Source organism: Dendrobates tinctorius, unplaced genomic scaffold, assembly GCF_039654945.1.
Source record: "Dendrobates tinctorius isolate UK_male_01 unplaced genomic scaffold, ASM3965494v1 ptg000128l, whole genome shotgun sequence".
Taxonomy (NCBI): domain Eukaryota; kingdom Metazoa; phylum Chordata; class Amphibia; order Anura; family Dendrobatidae; genus Dendrobates; species Dendrobates tinctorius.
Window position 1 is genome coordinate 1026846 of NW_027361796.1, and position 22444 is coordinate 1049289.

The window sequence follows — 22444 nt, forward strand, 5'->3', positions numbered from 1 at the left end:
TTCACGCCGCCTGCTGCACCTCCAGCTGCCGCCGCTGTTATAAGGCAGCGTCTGTGGAGCCGCTGGGAAGCGCACGTCTCCTCTGCCTGGGAACCCTGCACGGCAGCCCCGGGGATCTGTGCCGGTAACGGGGGCAGCGACCTGCTCTCCGGGATTACAAAGAGAGGGTGGTGTTTCCCCGAGTGTCCTCCCCTCCAGCTGGCTCTCTGGGGGGCCGCGACATGAGCTCGTCCTGTCTGAGGGTTGTGCTGCTGCTACTGCTGGCCACATGCTGGGTACATGGTGAGTGCTGCGGGCATGGCTCTGCTCTCAGGTGGGCGAGGAGGGGGGCACTGGTCCAGCTGCCGAATGAGGGGGTTAACGGGTTGCTGTTGTTGCTGCCGGCTTGGTGATGCAAGGGTTAAGGCTCCCGTGCCTGCTGGGTATTGTGCCAACTGTTCCCTGCTATATATATATATAATGTGTGTGCCCCTGCAGCCCACCCTCGGGGGTCTCTATTGGCTGGTCACACCACATCCCCCTGCCATCTCTAGGAATAAGCCCCCCGTAGAGGAGCAGGCCCCTGTGGTCTGTATCTGGCCTAGGGGCATCCCTTGTGCCCAGTGCCACTACCCAGCTGTACTGCCATTATTCCTGGGGGTGACCCTTGGCCTCTGACCCCAATAACCAAGGAGCTCCAGGGTTTTAGTGGGCTTGATCTCAGGACACTGATGGGTGCTGGGAAGACCCCATAATCTTGATCCTTGACTGTACAAAGTTCTGGCAGTGGGTTAACCCTCTGCCTCCCAGTTGGTCCCCAGCCACCTCCTTCCTCTGTGTGTGTGGTTTTTTTTTTTTTTTTTTTTTGTCTGCCACTTTGGAGAGGCTGAAGCAGACATATTGCCTCTTACACAATGAGCTGAGCTGACCTAATCCGCTGCCTCCGGTCAGGTGGCATCTTACATGGTCACTAATACTCCTGGCATCCCATCTTGTGATAAGCTGCCATATGGGAACACCCCCAATTCCTCCCTCGTCCCCCTCCCCCATTACTGCTGGGCCTAGCTTCGGCTAGCATTAAGCCACACTGGTGTGGGCCAGCAAGCTTAAAGGGGCTGTCCATTCCTATACAGTACTGGAGAACTACAGGGTATGGTCTCTTGTTCTGATGCATTATGTAGTCAACCCAGTATCTTAACTGGCGATGTAAATGCGTTGTGTTGGTCGCCATTAATTTGTCTTGTTTGGTTAGCTTCTTAAGCCATGTGCTTGTATGTCTGAAGGGTCCAAAGCTATGTACAGAATGGTGACCGGCCTAAATGAGGATGAGATGACTGCATGATCCATGGCATGGTGGATGTTCTGCAAGTCTCACACTAGTATGGTAACCTATGAGGCCTCTTATGAGTAGGCATATGATGGTATCATGGACAGGGTTAAGGATGTTCTGTTTTAGGCTGGCTTCACAAGCAGAAGAACCTGAAAGTGTCAAATCTGGTGAAGTGACAGTATAGTAAGGGCTTCTGTGTTGGGGAGCAGCTAGCAAAGGCTGAACCCTTTATTCTCATTTGCACAAGGAAAGACTAGAAGCAATGGGATGAAACTGAATGGGAGGAGACACAGATTAGATATTAGAAACTTTTTGACAGTGATCAATGAGTGGAATAAGCTGCCACTAGAAGTGTTGAGTTCTCCTTCAATGGAATTCTTCAAACAGAGGCTGGACAGACATCTGACTGGGATGATTTGGCAAATCCTGCTTTGAGCAGGGGGTTGGACCAGGAGGTCCCTTCCAACTCTGCGATTCTACGAACCTTGGCTATAGACAACTAGTGTCATGTGTAGTAACTCTAGCTGAGAATCCATTCCATCCAGCTGGTGGTCTGTACGTAGCATGTGCACAACTGAGCCCTGCTTTCATGTGACACAGAATTTCTACAACTTGTGTGAATGGATCCTCAGGTTTTTTCAAAGGCCATGAGGTAAAGTGTAGCCTTGGGGTGTGTGCACACTAGGGTGACGGCAAAAAATCGATGTTGGAATTTTGTCCATCTGGACCCCACAAAACGATTCCCCTTTCCAGATACTGAGATAGCCAAAATTTGAGCTCGATCAAACGACATTAACCCATGTCGCTCAAAGTTTGAAAAAATCCAAATTGAGGTATTTTAAGATTTAGGTATTTTGCATAGTCTGTTAGACTATAAAGAATGTGACAACAACATTGCAGAAATAGCCCTGATCAAATTTTCGAACCATTTGTGGTATTTGAATGCAGAGTTGGTGGGATTATCGTTTTTTGATCCCACCATTACAGACAATGAAAAGTTGTTAATGGCTAATAAATTGCTCAGTAGCACAGATGAACCATCAGAGCACGCTAGGGTTGTAAATCCAAAAGTTAGGAGAGAAAAATTAAGAGGTAGGAAGTAACCGACTTTAACGACCTTCTAACAAAAGATAAAGAACAAAAGCAATATGTCCTGCAAGTTGTAAGCAAATGCCGAGCATTATATTCTGACGTTTCAAAAACTACTTTAACAAAAGCTCTAGATTAGATAATTTTACATAGTTATCAACTCATGTAGGTTAGCGTGCTCTGATGGTTCATCTGTGCTACTGAGCAATTTATTAGCCCCCCCCCCCATACGAGATCCGGTCACCCTAGTGCACACGCTGCCGACTCTGCTGCGGTTCCACAGCGGATTTGGCCGCTGCGGGTCCCAGGGCTGTGGAGTCGGTAAGCCAAACCTGCGACTCCGACTCCTCAATTTCCCTTACACCGACTCCGACTCCACGACTCCGACTCCCACACATATTGCTTATATTTAAGTGAAAAATTTATTGTAGTACAATGTGAACCTCAGACATTTAATCATTTTTATGATCCAATAATCAAGATATTTAGAACAGAATATATATTGGTGTACTACCCGGTTTTCATTCTTTTTGGTACAGATACGATATGGATAAATGGATATATAGATAGAGCAGATTTCTAATCTGCTTTTGCTATTGAAAACATTATGAGCTCAAAAACCTTTCAGGTGATGCAGTTTTTTAAAAAGATGATCAGCTTTTGCAGCTGAAAAACGTATCCTCAAAAAACACTGGAAAAACGCTGTGTATGAATGTAGCCTTAGATCAGGAATAGAACAGCCATTTATATGACATTTCATAACTTTCCCAAACTCCTATAAAAAAATATTCAGCACATCCTGCATTGAATTACTGTACCCAATTTATTATATATTTTAGGAGTCGGTCCATTTTATACCGACTCCACCAAAATGAGCTCCGACTCCGCGACTCCGACTCCACAGCCCTGGCGGGTCCGCAGCAGTTTTTGCTGCAGTGTACAGTACCATTATTCCCTATGGGAATAAAAAACCGCAGTGCGGATTTTTCCATGTGGTTTTCCTGCGGATTTGAAACCGCAGAAAAATGACATGTCAATTCTTTCTGCGGATTCCATTGCAGTTTGCCATCTCCTCCATTGTGGAGATGAAAAACCGCAGGATTTTACAAAATCTGCGTGGCCCAATCCGCAGCGTGTGCACGTAGCCTTAGGTGCCAGTAGAAGTTCTTTGGTCAGCCTGGCTCTTGTCGTCTGTACAGCATTGGCTAGCTTATAGGAGTCCTCAAACGGGGGGGGTGTTCACAATGTCTGTGCATTCATGACTTGGTCGGAGTTCTCTCAACCCCACCCCTCACATAATGATTGCTAACCCTCAGCTGAATGAGGCAAAATGGTTCTAAAGTGTGAAACGTTGGCCTCTTCTGACAGTGGGATGGTAGACATGGCTGGAAAGGAGGCCAAATGGTGTCTAAAGCTTCATACGTGGCTTACATCTAGAATCCAACTCTAAACTGGTTGCCAGAAAGACCAGAGTTACGAATACTGTCAAATGCAGAGTGAGCATGACAAGCAATGGGCCTAGAGGTAACTCTGCACTGGTGAAGTCAAACATCTATTAGTGGTGTGTGGTTCCCCCTCCCCCTCCACTGAGGTATAGGCACTTCTGGGTGAACTGTGGCAGGTTGTGCCCATTGTCGTCAATCAGGATGGTGTCTGCATACTTGGGGTTACAAGGGCTTTCTCCTCCTGGGAGTCTCTACTCCTATTTCTACTGGGAAGGGTTAAACATTCCACTATACACCTGTCAGATCTCTAGGATTACTGGCTGTGGAAGGTGGTGATGTGCTGCTCTGTACTGAGTAAGCCCTCAGGAGCACTTTCAGCCTGGTTCTTGACTTGTGTGAGCATCCAATGTCTGTAAAAGGAAAAAATAAAAAATGTGAAGGTGGCTTACTGCTTCACTTTTAGGCTGTGCGCTTTTTTCCGCGGCGGAATCGCATCATGGAAAATCGCAGCATGCTCTTTCTTTTGTGCGGAATGGCAAAGAATTGCCGTGATTCCGCACTCATAGGAATGCATGAGAATCGCTTACTTCCCGCATGTGGCTATGCCCACCATGCGGGAAGTTAAGCGTCTCATGTGCGGTTGGTACCCACGGTGTGGAGGAGAGGAGACTGTCCTCCAGGCCCTGAGTACCATAGCCCTGTAAAAAAAAAAAAAAAAAAAAAAAAAAAAAAAAAAAAAAAAAATCGGGGTATATTTACCTTCTGGCGTCCTGCGCTGCCATCCCGGCCTCAGCGTTCCCAGTAATGCCTTGCGGCAAGGTCCTGTGATGACGCGGTCTCGCGAGATCGCTATAGTAACGCGAGACTACGTCATCACAGGTCTCGCAAGGCATTACTGGGAACGCTGAGGCCCGGGATGGCAGCGTGGGATGTCGGAAGGTAAATAAATATACCTTTTTTTTTTTTTTTTTTTTAACATTCTATCTTTTACTACTGATGCTTCATAGGTGGCCTCAATAGTAAAAAGCTGATCACACTTGTCAAACACTATGTGTGATCAGTGTGTGATCATAATGCTGAGCTGTGTATAACTCCAGCCCACACCCCTGACCAGCATCTGTACAGTGTCAGCAAGCTGCCAGTCCTCAGTGTGGGGTTACACAGACTAGCTGGTCTGCCAAGTACATGAGATCCGATCAAATAGTGGTGATCTCCTGATGATAAAACACAATTGTAGTTAAACTGTCACCCCTGGAATAAAGCTGGCTTGCCCTAGATTATGCTGCGCTCAGATTAAATGATAAAGCTGCTGACCTTCTCTTTAAAGGGTTAGTTGCCTAGATTACAGCCACCAATGCAGTGGCCAAACATGTAGTGCTTACAGGCGTACTGGGGCTGGGCAGTATCTCTGGAGATCTGCGGACATGCACTGCTCAGATGCTGCTGTGGCAAACCTGCCTTGGATCGGTGCACTACTGCAACTCTGACCTGAATGTACCTCCAGCAGGCTGGATGATGGCAAGCATGCACTTTCCAGAGGGAACAAGCCTATAATGTATAGAACTATCCTTTAGCGCACACTTCTCCAGTCACCCAGATGTATGAGCCCTTGGGGTTTCAGATGGGTCACTACACTAACATGTTACAGGTAAAGGCCCCTTTCACATCAGTTTTTTGGCGTCTGGCACAATCCGTCGGCTCGACGGATCCGTCGCAGATGTGTTTTTTTTTTTTTTTTTTTTTTTTCCCACCAGATCCGACTGCCCTACCTGGAAGTAATTGGAGCATGCTCAGTTTATAAAAAGGAATCCGTCGCTGGATTCCGTCATTTTACAGACTGCGATGGATTCGGCACCAATAGGCTTCCATTCTAGCAAATAATGGACGGTGCTGGATCTGTCACTGGCCGACTTTTCGACAGAGACAAACATTACTTTGTGCGTCATCTCCAGCCGACGGACACATCATTTCCAACAGATCCAGCAAATGACAGATGAAACGTGAGACCATCCGTCACTAATAAGTTTGAGAAACAGATCCGGCAGCATCCTTTGCCAGATCAATTTTTCAAAAATTGCCAGATTGTGACTGATGTCAAAAAACTGATGTGAAAGCAGCCCAAGGCTTTAGGTGTAAGGCCAGGGTCACACTTGCGAGTCTCTCGTCTCAATACCTGGCACTGCCGCCAGCACTCAGGATCAGAGCACTCAGCTGCATAGAAAGACATGTAGCCGATCCCGAGTGCCGGTGGCAGTGCCAGGTATTGAGGTGAGACTCACAAGTGTGACCCCGGCCTAACTGCTAGGCTGAGGTCCAACCCAGATGGATACAAGATGGCTTCGTCCATCTCTTGCTCTGTAGGCCAAAAAATTGACAAGGTTGGGACAGTAATAAGCCACTGATCCTACTACCATGAAGTCCAACCTCATTGACTGTAGGGATGCTAATACCCTCTAATCTAAACAGAACCCAACTATTCTAATCAGATCCGCTAAGAAAGTGGTGAGACTTGACTTCACTTTCTGCACCTATTCTGTGCTAAACACAAATTATTGACCTGGAAATCTGGGATTAGTTTAGGCCTAGATCTGCAGCTGTGCAAACTGTAAATCCATGGCAGGAATCCAGTTGACAGCCTGACTCCACTGCAAATGTTTGTTTCCCACATACAATATCTGCCATGTAAAGGTACCTTGGTATCCAACTTGCAGGTTCTTTACCATATGGTGACATCTGTGACAGTCATTTAACAGCCCTTTAAGCTGGCCAATCTGCTATATGCAAGCTGATCAGTTGTCAAGCTGATACTGTGCATGGTACAATTAATGATCTGTAGAATGTTTTGGGAATTTTTTTTTTTTGTGCTCCTGAGAACCGTCTCACCAGCTTGACTAGACAGTGGACCAGTGTACTTTGGTGCTGATTCACAGCCACTTATGATGACTAGTAGAACTGACAGTAAAGAATCGTGCTTACAAGGTTGTAATGGCACATTTGTAGATAAATGTCTATAACAGGCATGTTCACTGGATATGCCATACATTTCTGAGCTGGGGTCGCCAAGCCACCTGATGATCAGGCAGAGCATTATTGGAGGGGGGCTGCCAATGTGTGTTGCTCTGATCTTCTGGAGGTGATCCTGACACTGAGCAATGTGCCTGCATCTTTATGTTGGGAAGAGCCCCTGTACAGTAAATGGCACGCTTTGGAATGGGTTTGCTGATCATGCAGTGGTACGGAAGAGTTATAGAAGGAAATTTTTCAAGAGTCCGTTTGCATATTCCTGATCTCAAACCAGTTGTCCATATAAAACTACTAAATTTGCTCCTGGAGTCGGTCATACCTTCCAGAGAGTAGGGGTCTCTGTAGTATTCTAAAGGAGCTCTTGCGCTCTGTCATAAATGGAAATGCTTCTGATTCCTGATGGGGTTTAGGAACACTCGGGTATGGTACAGGAAGTGACCCATAGAGGGGATGCTCAGAACTTGCCCAAAATCTACTGCAGTGGTATTTCACCTAGACTGGGACATGCATATGGCCTCATAAGCACAATTTCTATTGCTGCATGGTGTGCTATAGCTACAACTGCAAACCTTGTCCAATCATAGGTGCTATGGAGGTACCGGCTTATCAGTCACTATAGATTGTGCTTGATTACTAAATATTGCATGGGGTGTGATGCGGTCACTAGACTGGCTACTTGTAGACAGAACTCGTTCTCATGTGACTCCAATATACTTCTGTACCAGAATGTACAGCACCTGCTCTACTGACTACCTAGTAGCAGATTTACTAGTCCTCCTGCTGAAATGGCGCTTTTTATCAAAACTACACTATGCAGCCCGTGACATTGCTGGGTTCAGGGTCTGTTAATAAACTATGCTGCTGACAGATTCTCTTTAAATACTGTTTCTGCTGACAGCTCTTGTAGTTTGGAATTGGTGCAGACTATAGGGAACTCTGTCTTGCATGGAAGGGTGTAAATGGCTTTCTTTCTAGTTAAGTATCCATAAAGGGTTAAACTCTAGAATTATATTAAAGGTTCTCTTTGAGCCCACTACAAAAATATTGTGGCCTTTAGAAAACTGACATTGTTCTGTTTACATTATATAATTTTTCTTTAGACACTGGTGATGTAGCACACCCTAGGCAGCAATAAAGCTCTGGAGTGTTGCATCAGCAAATCTAGGCAGCCTGTATAAGAAGGTAATGTGGGTCCAGCACTTGGTGATCTTCTCTCTGCTCCAGAACATGTCTTTTTGTTTATGGCACAATGAAGAGATAGCGATGTCTTATAGGTGCATGAGCTTGCTGCTCTGAATGAAATCCTAGGTTTTAAAAAAAAAAAAAAAAAAAAAAAAAAAAAAATCAAAAAATTCATAGAATTGCCAAGATATGGAACTGACTTGGCTATTACATCCCTCAAGTTATTGCAGAACATTGTTACTTTAAAGTAAAGGGCTTATTTTATCAATAGAATTAATACTCCTGAAGATGTATTTAGACAAAACTGGTCTGACGTACTCTACAACTTAAAATTATTTTTAAATTGTTCTTCATTTTGATGTGCCTTCAGTCAAAATGAGAAGTTTAGTATCCACATCATGATGGTGTCACCTTCTGGAAAAAGGTCTAATGTCTCAAATGCCAAGTACTTGAAGCATAACATTGTCCAGGCCCTATACCTGCATCTTTGCTTTCTGGAGGATTTTTAAAAATCTCAATCCTTCTAGAAGGTTATTCCAAAAGATTCTGGATGGAGATTTATGTAGTCATTCATATATTTTTAGGGGCCAAGACACTCTGTGAGGAGTCTCAGTTTCAGTGTGGAAATGGACGCTGTATTACTTCAGTGTGGAAGTGTGATGGGGACGAAGACTGTTCAGATGGGAGTGATGAAAGTTCATGTGGTAAGGCTTGATAAAAAAAAAAAAAAAAAATAACTTGGCCTAAAGAATGCTCTCTGACCTAAGGGAATGTCTAACCTTAATTTTCAATTAAACTTGTCTTGCAAGATTACTCACTGGTCCACCCCCTAATGAAAATCTTTCATGTTCCCCTTTGGTCACCCGTGTCTACTTAGGACCGTTTTTGTCCTCAAAAGGTTGTATTTGTTCTGGTGTCTCTTGAAGACAAAGCCTTTGCTTCAGTTCTGCCTCTGACCTTTGACACTTGGGGCATTTGGTGTTTGTCCTGCCACCACCCATACCCCCTTCACATTTCTTGCCTAATTTCTTTGGCTAACGTAGGAGATGGACTGCTGTAAAAATGAATATAAAACCTCGTGTGCATATATATTTTTTTTAACCTTCACAGTAAAGAAAACTTGTGCCGAGGCAGATTTTGTATGTGCCAATGGTCAGTGCGTTCCAGAGCGGTGGCAATGTGATGGGGACCCAGATTGCGAGGATGGCTCTGATGAAACGGCGGAGCTGTGTCGTAAGTGATGGCTTCTGCAAACGAATCAGTCACGCATAGCTATCTAACATCTCAAAGTGATACTGGACAAATCTTGATTGAACATTTCCCCCATTTACAAATTCTAGTCTAGATGCCTAGATTAGTCTGAACTGTTCTGATGCTAACATTGCATGCTGCACCATCTTATGGCATCTGGCACTGACATGATTGTAGCTGGTTTCAGCCCCCAATTAGGTGTCAATGGCCATTATGCCTTTGGTATGATTATCTGATAATAGTCAACACACTAACTTCTTGGATAATTTTTTTTTTTTTTTTTTTTTTTTTTTTTTTTTTTTTTTTTTATTCTTTACAGAGATCATCCTAAAATTGTTTCAAGCCCTTGCGTAGATATTATAAATATAGATATATAATTTGTGGTCATGTACATTATAGCTCTTAAATTTTTTTTTTTTTTTTCTTTTTTCTTTCTATGGCCTTGTAGATATGAGAACATGCAGAGAGACTGAAATCAGTTGTGGGGCCCGCTCCATGCAATGTATCCCCATATCTTGGCTCTGTGATGGTGAACCAGATTGTGACACTGCAGAGGATGAAGAGAACTGTCGTAAGTGCACAATTCCCATAGTGGCCATCCGAGAACTTACAGGGGCAGTAAAGCAACCTTCCCTCTGAGCTCTTGCCAAGCCTTTGAACTGCTGCACTGCATTCACGTAACTTAATAATTTAGTTTCCTTCCAAGCCAGGTACAAACGAGCATTTTAACTGGGCATCATTTTAGAGGTCGTCAGTGGGTCACAGCATGGCACCGGCGTGGAAAATTGTGCTGACAAGGTTCTAAAGTATTCTCCGACTCCTCAGCTGACTTGGCGACAATATGAAATGTGTAGCTGTGCCCCGGGGGTTGCAGCCAGCGGGATAGAAAATCAGGAAACTTGCACCATGTCTTGTAGAGAGCAATTCACTAACACTTTCTGTCTTGTGGTATTAAACATCTAAGCTCTTCAGTAGCTTATTCCTAGAAATATTGCCTCACTATGATATCAAGGTGTGTGGGGGTTTTATTATGCAGCATCAACTGCATACTTTGGCATTTTGCAGACTTTTCCTGAGGTGAATATACATTTAATATAGATTTTTCCAGTCTTAAATGATATCAAAATCCAGAGGGGAAAAAGTCATATAATCCACACATGAGTCTAATATTGTCAGACAATCTCTAACTAGAATGCAAAGAAGCACAACTAATCTAATGTACAGAAAGTCTGCAATATTAAAGTCTTGCTATAGCTTTGGCATTCTGACTTCTTGCCACCTGCCTTGTAGTTCTATATCTGTGCATGACTTGTATTGGCTAGCTGATGAACAAGAACACTGCACTCTCGCGATGCCCACTCACTTATTATGCTGATCAACATGGAGGGGGGGTTTGACTAAATTCGGCTTGTAAGCATTGTCTGGGTCACTGACGGCTGCATAACTGTCTAATATAGTAGTGTCAGCTTTTCACTCTATTTTCTCTTCCCTCCCCACCAGGGAATGTGACCTGTAGTCCAGCTGAGTTCACTTGCTCCAATGGTCGCTGTATTTCCAGTAGCTTTTACTGCAATGGTCACAAAGACTGCAGTGATGGTAGTGACGAAGTGAACTGCATCCCTGCCACGTGTGGGTCTCACGAATTCCAGTGCAAGAACTACACCTGCATTCCCCTCAGCTGGGTGTGTGACGACGATGCGGACTGTGCTGACCACTCCGATGAATCTCTAGAACAATGTGGCCGCCAACCTGTGTCACCTCAGAGGTGCTCTCCTAGTGAGATTCCATGTGGTTCTGGGGAATGTATTCACAAGAAATGGCGCTGTGATGGCGATGCCGACTGCAAAGACAAAAGTGACGAAATGAACTGCCGTAAGTTTCGTTCCTCCACGTCTCACCATCTTACTTGGAGGTCGTGAGTTCAGCTCCTCCCACCACTTGGCTGCTATTGCTGACCTATCCTGTGTGGGCATTTCATAACCCATGCCCAGTTAACGTGTGTGGGTTTTTTTTTTTTTTTTTTTTTTTTTTTTTTTTTTTTTTTTTTGAGTCAAGTCTTAATTTCTTTTTATTCAGGGTGGATGATGCTGGCTAGAAATGTAAGGTAAAGGCTGTCTTGAAAGTGGTATAGAAATGAGACTTGTTATGGGTAAACTAGTTCTACCAGTCCACGAACCTCTAGTACTTGTAATGTTCTAGTTGGTAAGACCATTTTTGGTAAACCTGTTTATTACATGGATACATAGGCAATGTGACCTACAGGGAAGAATATGTGGTCACTGAACTCCCTTGCCTAACAAGATGGCAGCACTGTAGGGGACATAAGTACAAACCTCTAGAGGACTGGCAAACCTGACCTCTCGTTAATCAGTCTTTATGACCTGGCCATCTCACAGCTGAGGAAGTATGGTGGAGCATAAAATTCACTGTCTTGAGGACTGTTTTGGATGGGTAGGAAACCATTCTCATTTGACAGCCAGACTTGTGAGGTGGCAAAGAATGTCTGGACACCTGAGACACTTAAGGCTTGGGTTTTTACAAGCAGGTTTATAAATCTTAGAATTCTGAATTGATATGTAACTTAATGTGTGCATTTCATGACAGCCCAACATGAATAACCTTTATATATTCTGTTACTCATGTCATAGTATAGGGATCGTCCTTCTCCTTTGCGCATGAAAATGCAAAGCAATGTAATTAAAGTGAGAAGATACAGATTAGATATTAAAAACTTTGACAGTGAAGGGTGATCAATGAGTGGACCAGGCTGTCATGAGAGGTGGAGTTTTCCTTCAATGGTAGTCTTCAAACAGAGGCCGGACAGACATCTGTCTGAAATGGCTCGAATCCTGCATTGAGCTGGGAGTTGGACAGGGATGACCCTGGTGGTCCCTCCCAACACTAATATTGTATGATGTTATTATTATATTTTTTTTTTTTTTTTTTTTCTTAGCCTCTCATACTTGCCAGCCTGATCAATTCAAATGTGAGGATGGGAACTGTATTCATGGTACCAGGCAATGCGATGGTGTAAGAGACTGCCTTGATGGCACTGATGAAATGCGCTGTAAAAATGGTGAGTACACGATAAAATTGACTTATTTGCTGTGCTGTCTGTTCAGAAAAGGCTCTTCCTAATTTCACTTGTTCTGCCTTGTGTCTCTAGTCAATCAGTGTTCAGGATCTGGAAAATTCAAGTGCAAATCTGGGGAATGCATTGATATACACAAGGTGTGCAACCAGAAAAAAGACTGCAAAGACTGGAGTGATGAACCAGCAAAGGAGTGTAGTAAGCGGCGCTTTTTTTTTTTTCCTCTTTAAATGCATGAAACATCTTAAATTTGTAAGAACGGGTATATTTCAACATCGTTGCACAGCTGTAAATTGCAGTTTATACCCCCCCAAAAAAAGACTCCCCAACAGTTTACTTGCACACTATGATTTCTAGTTTAACTCCCTGTCTCAAAAGAAATGGCATGCTGCAACCCACAACTTTTACTTGGTCATGGCAATTGCCAACAGGTATCTTGACAGATCTGGGCTCAAAGCACGAGAGCCCTGGCATGGTGTATGACAAACATGTGACTTCTCAATGGTTGAAGGCACTAAAATGAGGATCCAATCAGTAAACTTTAAGGTTTAAGTGCCTAAGCCAGGTAATGGGTTTAGAGTTTATCTAACTTGTAGAAAAGCATGTTCTATATTGCTCTTCTATAACCTTAAAGATTGTCTTCAGAATAAGTGGCTTCCCAACTGGGACTTAACAAGCCTTGGGAATACCCTAGGTAAATGATGTCACAAACATGCAACACTTGGCTTTACCTAGAAATCTTCTACAGAATGGCTGCGTGGGGGGGGGGGGCCCTCCCTTTAATTCATTTCAAGAGCCTAAAATTTCAATTTCTCTATTCTAATGTCTCCTAGACTTGAACGAGTGTTTGGTGAATAATGGGGGCTGCTCTCATTTATGCCATGACTTGGTGGTTGGCTACGAATGTGACTGTCTAGCTGGCTTTGAACTGATTGACCGAAAAACATGTGGAGGTAAGTTTGTCACAATGCCCCCTTAAAGGTTCTGTTTTGTACAGACCTAACTCTCTGCATTTAACAGCTGACTACTAACCTATTAATGGTTGAGGGGAACTATCATTTATGGTGTGATCCAAGGACAAGTCTGTCAGTGGGTCTTCCATGAATTGACAAAACTGTTTAAGACTTTGATCTACCTACACTTTTTTTAAGATATTGATGAGTGTCAAAATCCTGGCATCTGCAGTCAAATATGTGTTAACCTGAAAGGAGGATACAAATGTGAATGCAGCAAAGGCTACCAAATGGATCTGACCACCGGTGTCTGCAAGGCAGTAGGTAGGTCTAAAGGATGATAAATTGCACTAGCTAGTGATGGAGTGTACTGTTCATGCCTTTTTAAGCTTTGCAGTGTAAAATATCACTTGTATATCCAGAATGGTTTTTAATGAAGCGCACTACTCTTGTAGGAAGAGAACCTTGCCTGATGTTCACAAATCGCAGAGATATCCGAAAGATTGGACTTGAAAGGAAGGAATATATCCAACTAGTGGAGCAGCTGCGGAACACAGTGGCACTTGATGCCGATATCTCAGGGCATAGCCTTTTTTGGGCCGACACCATTCAGAAGTCAATATTTCGGTATGTCAGATTCTTGTGATGGACCTTTAACTTTAGCTAGATAAAATCTTTTGACTGTTACAGATGTCAAAGTAACATTGCTTGAAGAGTTTTGCAGCATTCTCCAGTGATAAGTGAAGTCTCCAAAATGTATTAAAATGTCATAAATTCCTAAATGTTGGCAAATCACTGACCTCATCTAGGGAGGTGATCTCTATAGCATTACAATTGCTTCCCTTGTTACACTGACAAAATGTTAAAGGGCTGTCCGATCACAAGATATCAGCTAAATTCTAATAAGGGCTGTAACAACCAATATTGCTACTTTAATGACCATGTTTTGATCCTCCTCCTAAACCTAGTTTACAACTGTGGGGGCAGAAATGCCTACCATTCCATAATTGAAACCTAAAGCAGATCTGATATAAGGGTTCACAAGACCTTGTCAAATGGATCTTAGAATAGCATAAATACTGTAATTCTCCCATCTAGCCTGAGTAACTGCTCCTTGGCATCCAGTCTTGCAGCTGCTAATATCTCACTACTTGGTACAAGATGCTGCTGTAGGAAGGGTGAACCGGGAATAAATACACTTGGCCTCACAAGCTAACGTGAGCTCAAATAGTAAACGCTCACTCTAACGTTATACGTTTTGGGGTTTTTTGTACACTGTTACATTCAAGATTATTAATGTAGTTGATTGGACTACAATGCTCTTCAATACTGTGTTAATCTTATCCTCGCCTAAATTGCATCATAGGAGATGGGGTTCTGTTATGTGAATATAATCCTGTCTGAGCATGGGTCATAATACAATAGTTCAGGCACTCAACAGCTGAAAAATCGAACTTATTTCTCTATCTTGTAGGGCATCTGTGGATAGCCGTGATAGTATAGGAAGACACGTAAAGGTCATAGATGGACTCTATAGTCCTGCTGCCATTGCTGTTGACTGGATCTACAAGAACATTTATTGGACAGATACTGGATTAAAGACCATATCGGTGTCAAACTTTGATGGGTCAAAGCGGAAAGTCTTGTTCAACACTGGTTTAAAAGATCCATCTTCTATTGCTATTGATCCAATTTCTGGGTGAGTACAACAAATTTACTTGCAAGATACAGGGCTAGTGTTGCCCTTATGGGGTGCCTGATCAGAATGAGAGATAAAAAAAAATATATATATATATATATATAATATATTTTTTTTTTTTTTTTTCTGTCTTCAAATTGTGGAAGCTATTCCAAGATTTAATGATTAAAATGTACTCTTGTTCATGGGGAAACCGTTAATGGTGTGTAGTTCCCTGATCTGTATACATTGATCAAGCAATGAAGGGTATCAAAAAGAACCCCTATATCAATCTGTTAACTTCTACCTTTTGGCTTTGCATATGCAGCATGCCTTAATTTACTGGTAATCTAGTACTTAAGAAGCAAACTACAGATCTTTAACTATGACCATGACGGTGGTGTAATGATAGATAGAGATAGATAGATAGAGAGATATATATATATATATATATATATATATATATATATTTTATGGACTACAGCCTTTAACCTTAATTGTCAGTGACATGGTGGTAATCTTGGTGGCCAGTTGTGACTGTACTGTAACTCTGAGCTTTCCACTAGGTTTGTTTATTGGTCAGATTGGGGAGAGCCTGCAAAGATTGAAAAGGCAGGGATGAACGGAATAGACAGGCAGCAACTCGTGGCATCTGACATCCAGCGACCAAGTGGCATTGTATTGGGTAAATGTTGCTAAGCTGTTAATTTCTACATAATGTTAATTCTTAAAACCCAAGTTTAATTTTTTTTTTTTTTAAAGATTTGGTTAAGAGTCGCCTGTACTGGCTTGATTTGAAGCTGCATCAACTCTGTAGCGTGGACCTTAGTGGACAGGATCGCCGCATAATCCTGAAGTCTCATGAATTCTTAGCTCATCCACTTGCACTTACAATATTTGAGGTAAAGCCAAGAGTAATTCTGCAAAAACCTCTTTAATGGCTTACCAGCGCTCTACATAAACTTTACTCTCTCTAGGATAGGGTCTATTGGATTGATGGAGAGAATGAAGCCATTTATGGTGCCAACAAGTTTACTGGCCAAGAATTGGAAACATTGGTTAACAACTTGAATGATGCCCAAGATATCATTGTCTATCATGACCTTATCCAGCCTCCAGGTAGTATGCTCATGGCGTGGCAAGAAAATGCACTCATTCCACTTCTAGTATTCTAACCAGAAATCATCTGTCAATAGGCAAAAACTGGTGTAACGAGAGACTTCACAATGGTGGATGTGATTATCTCTGCTTGCCAGCTCCACAGATAAATGAGCGCTCTCCAAAATATACCTGCGTGTGCCCTGCTGGCTTACAACTTTATGATGACCGAAGGTGTAAAAAAGGTATGTGCACATATTAAACACTCCTGCCTTCAACACTTTTTGTATGTCTAATAAAACTGATGTAGAAAAATCTAGTGTCCACCCCAACATTTTCAAGTTTAAAAAAAAAAACCAATCCTTAAGTCATGTAAGACAACAATCTGTTATGCACTCTTCACGTCAGCATCAGCTCTGACACTTTAGTCTCAATGTTCTGGCTGCAGTAGCATTGTCACACCTTCAGCTCACATCACCGCTGCACCCAATCATTGAGGTCAGCAGCTTCTGCTATATCTGAACTCAGTGGCTGCTGTAATGGTGGTGTCATGACATCATAGCTGCAATCATGATAAGAGAATAAACCGTAGCACTACTGCGAAGGTGCTCAAGTAGGTTCCCAAGCCAGTAAGATAAGTAAGAAACTTGGCACTCAACACTAGATTTCTTTATCAAAAGTTTTTTTTTTTTTTTTTTTTTTTCTGTAGGCAGTCACAAAAAACAGGACGTTTTGATCCCAGTTGGACCTTCATCAGCCCGACTACTGTAGGAATGAGTAAGTATAGATACAGGGCTATATGTGCCAGTAGATGAAGGTGACGTAGCAGCGACTGTAATTAGAGTTTAGTCCTGCAATTGTGAGAAGCGGGTGTATAGGTCAAAGCTCACCAAAAGCAGGGATTTGAAAAGCAGGTGCTGTGCTTAGCCTCTCCTACACTGACCCGGAATACACTGTTGTCAGATGATGGATTCCGGGTCAGTGTAGGAGAGGCTAAGCACAGCGCCTAATTTTCAAATCCCTGCTTTTGGTCAACTTTGACCTCTACACCCCTTCTCATAATTGCAGGACTAAACCCTAGTAACAGTCGCTGCTATGCCACCTTCAGGCATGTATAGCCCTGTATCTATATTAAAGGGCCTGTTACACTAAGCGATATCTCTATAACGTCACTGGTTTTTGTGACGTTATAGCGATATTGCTAGTGATATCGCTATGTCTGATACTTGCCTCCGACCGCTCCCCCGCTGGTTATCACTGATCGCAAGAACGCCCTGGGCCGCTTCTCGTCTGCATCCTGCTGTGGAGACGAGCGACATGTGGACGAGGACGTCAGGATCGCCTTGTCTGACGGGTAAGTAGCGACACCCCCCCCCCCCCCCCCCCCGGCGATGTCGCTCACTTGCAGCCACTTAGCGATGCACCAGCGATCCTGACCGCGTCATATCGCTAAGTGTGACAGTACCTTTACTCATTCCTACAGCAGTCGGGCTGATGACGGTCCAACTGGGACTGAAACGTCTTCTATTTTTGTGACTTCCTAAATAAAAAAAAAAAATCTGGATTTCCTAAGTTGAGTGCCAAGTTTCTTCTATCATGGCTGCAAACTGAATGGGTGACTATCTTACCTTTACAGGGATTTCCATATGGATTGTTTTGTGATCAAAGATCTGGTTCTGTATTGGGCTTTAATTGCTGGAATTGGGTGTGAAACACTTGGCAACAAGGTTTACTACATTCTGCCACATCTGAACATGTACGCTTGTGGACATGCTCAGTAGGTTTTTTTTTTTTTTTTTTTTTTATAAAAGTTGGTGAAATCTGTATCTTCATAAAGGGGCTGTCCCCCACGTTTTAGATAAGTTTGGTTATCTGTAGACATTAAAGTTTCCAAAGCAATTTGTTGCATATGTAACTCCAACTCTGACTAAAATTCAAATGGGAACATCTTTGACTGCTTGATCTAGCTCCTTCCCCCTAAGATCTACCTAGAATCTCCAGTAGCGGCTGCCTTCTCCAATCTCGGTAATGGGAAAGGCTGTCTTGCTGAATACAGATTTTGGCTCCGAATTGAGCACTTCAAGAATTACATCTTCAGACTTCCTAAGACAACTTTTGATATACAATTTCAGAAACTCTTGGCCAAAAAATAGTAACTGCTAACCACCAAACTCAACATTTTAAATGGAGGAAAGGACCCTTTTATTAGACAAGCAGGTTTCACCAACTTAACAAACATGCTGAGCTTGTAGACATGTTCAAATGTGTAAAATTGGTTGCAGGATGTTTCACACAATGTTCTAGTACAATACCAGTAACTATAGCCCCATTCAAAACCAGATCATAACTTGTACTGTCAACTTACAGAAGCTTGAATGAAATGCATATCTGAATGCCTGATGAGCTCTTGCATCACAAGATATCAGCAAGTTTGCTAATATAATTTACAAAGTTGCTTATTGTCACACTTACTATTGATTTAGTAAATTAAATGAGTTGCTCTTCAAGCAATTTGAGTCTTATTGAGAAACCACTTGCAGGTTTTATGAGTATTAAACCATTGTACATGTTGGTACACTTCACTTGTCCTTAAGTCTCGTGTCTTGCAGTCTAGTCGTTGATCATGTCACTAGTGCAATGTGTAGTCTAACACTAGCAATGTCCATGTTGCTGTAATTGTGCTAACCTACATGATGTAGTGTTTAAGCCTTTCAGCTAAAGAATACATCTGTCTGTCTTAAGGTAGGAAAGAAGATTCTATTACCATCCCTACAGGATTACATCCTGAAAAAGCACTTCCAGGGGGTAAGTGCTTAATATGAACGAAGTAGCCTGGGTAAAGTCTTCAGGAGTTGTCAATTTCTAAGCAGTGACTAGTGTGCAAAGTAGACTTGGACCAATATTGGCTATAGGTCACGGTTTTCAGTCTTTACTCCTTCCCTTTTTTTTTTTTTTTTTTTTTTTTTTTTTTTCTTCCCCTGAATGCCAAAGTAATTAAGGATATTTCAAAGCCATATTTTCAGGCACTGATCAAATAACCAGTGCTTGTGTACAGTCTTCATATACAAATGGTGGCTAACTTATGGACCTGAGTAGCGCTTGTTAATGGGTACCTGATGGTCTCCTTTCTATGCAGATGAGCATGTCAATCACTTTAACAGAATTATTTGAAGTGACTTGCCTGAGGTTTAGTACAACAGACTTATACCCAGCATTAATGAGCATCTATAAAGCAGAGTCAGTCTATTGAGGTGACATTCAATGTAGGCAGACAATTCGCTGGACATGCAACTAAACCTCACATGGCATTAAAGACCTACATTCTTGTACTTCCATAGAAAAGTTGCACTTAGAAAGGGTGCGAGGAAGTTTACTACTTTATGAACTTACTTTAAGACAATGGCCCATGTATGCTTAAGTTTGTTAATTGTAAAGTCATTTGTCTTCACATGTTGCCACGGTTTGTACATTGTGGCTGTCGTCAAAGTACTAGTCTCTGCTGAAGTAAAATATCACCACCTCATTCACACTTCAAGATTGTCACTGTTACTCACTAGTGGTCTGTTGTTGGGGTGGGGGGGGGATGTTCAGCTCACTGTCCAGTCTGTATTGAGGCATAACATTAAGATTAGAATCCTAAATTTCAGTTATCAATCTTGGATTACTTTTGTATAACTTTTTTAATTCCCTCTAGAATTCAAGAGTAACACATCTGTTTACGAGGGAGGTACCACCAAGGATGCATCTGCAGCTTGGGCAATTCTTCCCATCTGTAAGTGTAGAAATGTAAACTAAATGGCTAAACCTTGAGGCTATGTACCTTTTGATACTGGAGTTGGGTTTTTGTCTTCAGCACCTTCAAGCAAAGGCTTAGTGTGGGTTTTTTGTGTATTATGTGGTAACTCTTGCATTTCTTTCACTCTAGTGTTACTAGTTATGGTAGCAACAGGTGCCTACCTTATGTGGCGTAACTGGCAGAGGAAGAACATGAAAAGCATGAATTTTGATAATCCTGTTTACTTAAAAACCACAGAAGAGGACCTCACGATCGATATTGGAAGGCATGGGGGCAATGTAGGGCACACGTATCCAGCAGTAAGTACACTTCAGGCTTCTAGGCTGTACACTTCTATTTCAAAGGAGACCTTGGCAAGCCAAACCTCAGAATAGGGTTCTTGCATTCCCTAAATGGCTTTGTACAGGAGACAGCCCATTTCAGTCTGGTTATCTAGACAACATGTATAGTCAGCTAAAAGTTCAGTCAAGTGACCTCAAGCCACTGCAAATAAAACTAAAGTCTGCGCACGCAGCTTAAAGTCAAGTTCCTAGCAGAACACCCTAAATGGGCCATGTCAAGAGTTCATTGCTCTTAGACTGGAGTGGTCCCAGGGCTTGTCATGTCTTTCAAAAAACCACCTAGACTTTGGGTGCATGTCCCCTTAACTTGCATTCAGTGTCTTCATAAACTAGGGAGCTCTTGACTGACTTTTCTTCCCCCCCATGAGGTGCAGATGCTAAAACCTACTATAAATATTGAATCTTTTGGCAATGTACAGTAACTACTGCATTGTTGGTGGCACTTTAAGAGAACTACATGTAGCTACGGCTTCAAGCGTTTTTAAACTAGGCTTCAATGTGACTTGGCTCTATAATATAAATTAAAATGTACAATGGCAGCACCTTGCAGCCTTCAAATTTACACTGATTGCGCTGCAACAGGTAATTTAAAATAACGTTTGTTTTCATAAACTAATGCACATGAGGGCAAAATTTAAAATCTTGCAGAAATCTGCTTCTGTCCCCCCAACCCCCCCCCCCCCCCCCCCCCTGAGCTGATCATTCACACAATCCACAAGTAAAACTTGTCTTCAGGGAGTGCAGAAGATGAACTGTCATGGAGCTGAGTAGTTTCAGGTGAACCTGCAGAACTCATGTGTCCTAGCTCTTCCAACCCACCTCCCCAACTGTCATGGCCTATCTCTGTAATGTGAACATCTGTCCTCACTAAACAGGTTTTATTCATGACTTGAGTGAATGATCGGTCCAGGAGAAGCAGAGTTAAAATTATATTTTAATGTTTGGTACTGACTCAAACTAAAGTGGTGGCTCTCTGAACGTGTTCTTGGTCCTGTACAAGACTGACTATAGAATTGCAGTATCTATCCAGTGAAACAAATGTTAACGCTCACTTTTTTCTTTTTTGCAGATATCAGTTGTAAATACTGAGGACGACATGTCATGAGCCTGGCTATACATGGTTGGCATTCACCATCCTCCTTCAGTCTACACTGCTTCAACAGGATATTTTGGTTCCAGATGGTAGCCAGTCCAGAAGCTGAACGCATCCTGCCCTCGATTATGGAAGTGACTATTTTGTATGTGTGACACCGCTGTTATGAATGGAACCTTATGTATATATTTCTTAATAAGCTTGTTCAGCTTTTGAAAAGGTTACCATTTCACCCATAGCCCCTCATAACTTAATTTATTTCTCAGTATTAGCAACTCTTCACTCCACATAGGCCAAGTACTGTATAAAGCACTTCCCATACAAGCCATATCCCAGCAATGAAATCTTGTGCTATATATAGTGAGTTCACCTGTACATACTTGTATAGGCAGATGTACATATCTCTGAAGACACAATCACTATTCTGAAGCACTTTGAAGTCTTTTTGATTGTAAATATCTTTCTGTACACTGGATTTTTTTTTTTTTTTTTGGACTGGATGGGGCAATGGCAATAGACTAAAACAAAACGGGTTACTCATATAAAATTGCCAAATAACTTCTTCACCTTAAATTTTGTATGCGTGAATGCAGCTGTAAATGTGTATTGACTGTGACCTTTTTCTAGAGGTATACAGAGGGTGAATTTCCTATCCGAACCACTGGAGATTCTTTTTGAGAATAAAGAAAATGATTTGCTATACATTGTGTGTATCACATTTGTGAATGGCATAGAAATACTGCTGTTGGCAAGCACATAACCAAATGAGTGCCACGTATGGCAAGATACTAATTAGTAATCAAGTGTCTTTATTACTGAAGTCTCGGATTCCTTGCCTTCATTGTGGAATGGATTTCTTCTTGGCAGGGGAAGTGTAACAAATTGATCTGAGCCACATGAAAATTCTCAGCTCCTAGTGTCACTTAAGTCATTAAAATTATTCATTTTTGGAAAATGGCTGTGCTAACATTTTTAGGTTAATTGCTGGCTATCCACTGTAACCTGTATGTGTAAAAGGGCAAGTTAGGTTGATTGTAGTATAAAATACAACCCCCCCCACCCCCTATTTCAAAACTTGGGGCACTGTATAAAAT

At 42.4% G+C, this 22444-nt stretch overlaps 1 protein-coding gene across 1 annotated transcript; it reads left to right on the top strand.

Annotated features, from left to right (window-relative positions):
* Window positions 1–80: 80 nt before the first annotated feature.
* Window positions 81–22052, top strand: VLDLR (very low density lipoprotein receptor). The gene is made up of 19 exons (XM_073542606.1): window positions 81–282; window positions 8634–8753; window positions 9160–9282; window positions 9749–9871; window positions 10801–11172; window positions 12254–12376; window positions 12467–12589; window positions 13225–13344; window positions 13543–13668; window positions 13800–13971; window positions 14819–15043; window positions 15589–15707; window positions 15785–15924; window positions 16000–16141; window positions 16219–16365; window positions 18863–18925; window positions 19815–19892; window positions 20046–20215; window positions 21327–22052. Exons 1-19 carry the CDS (start codon window positions 222–224, stop codon window positions 21360–21362), a joined length of 2583 nt encoding a protein of 860 aa, XP_073398707.1. The 5' UTR covers window positions 81–221; the 3' UTR covers window positions 21363–22052.
* The last annotated feature ends 392 nt before the right edge of the window (window positions 22053–22444 follow it).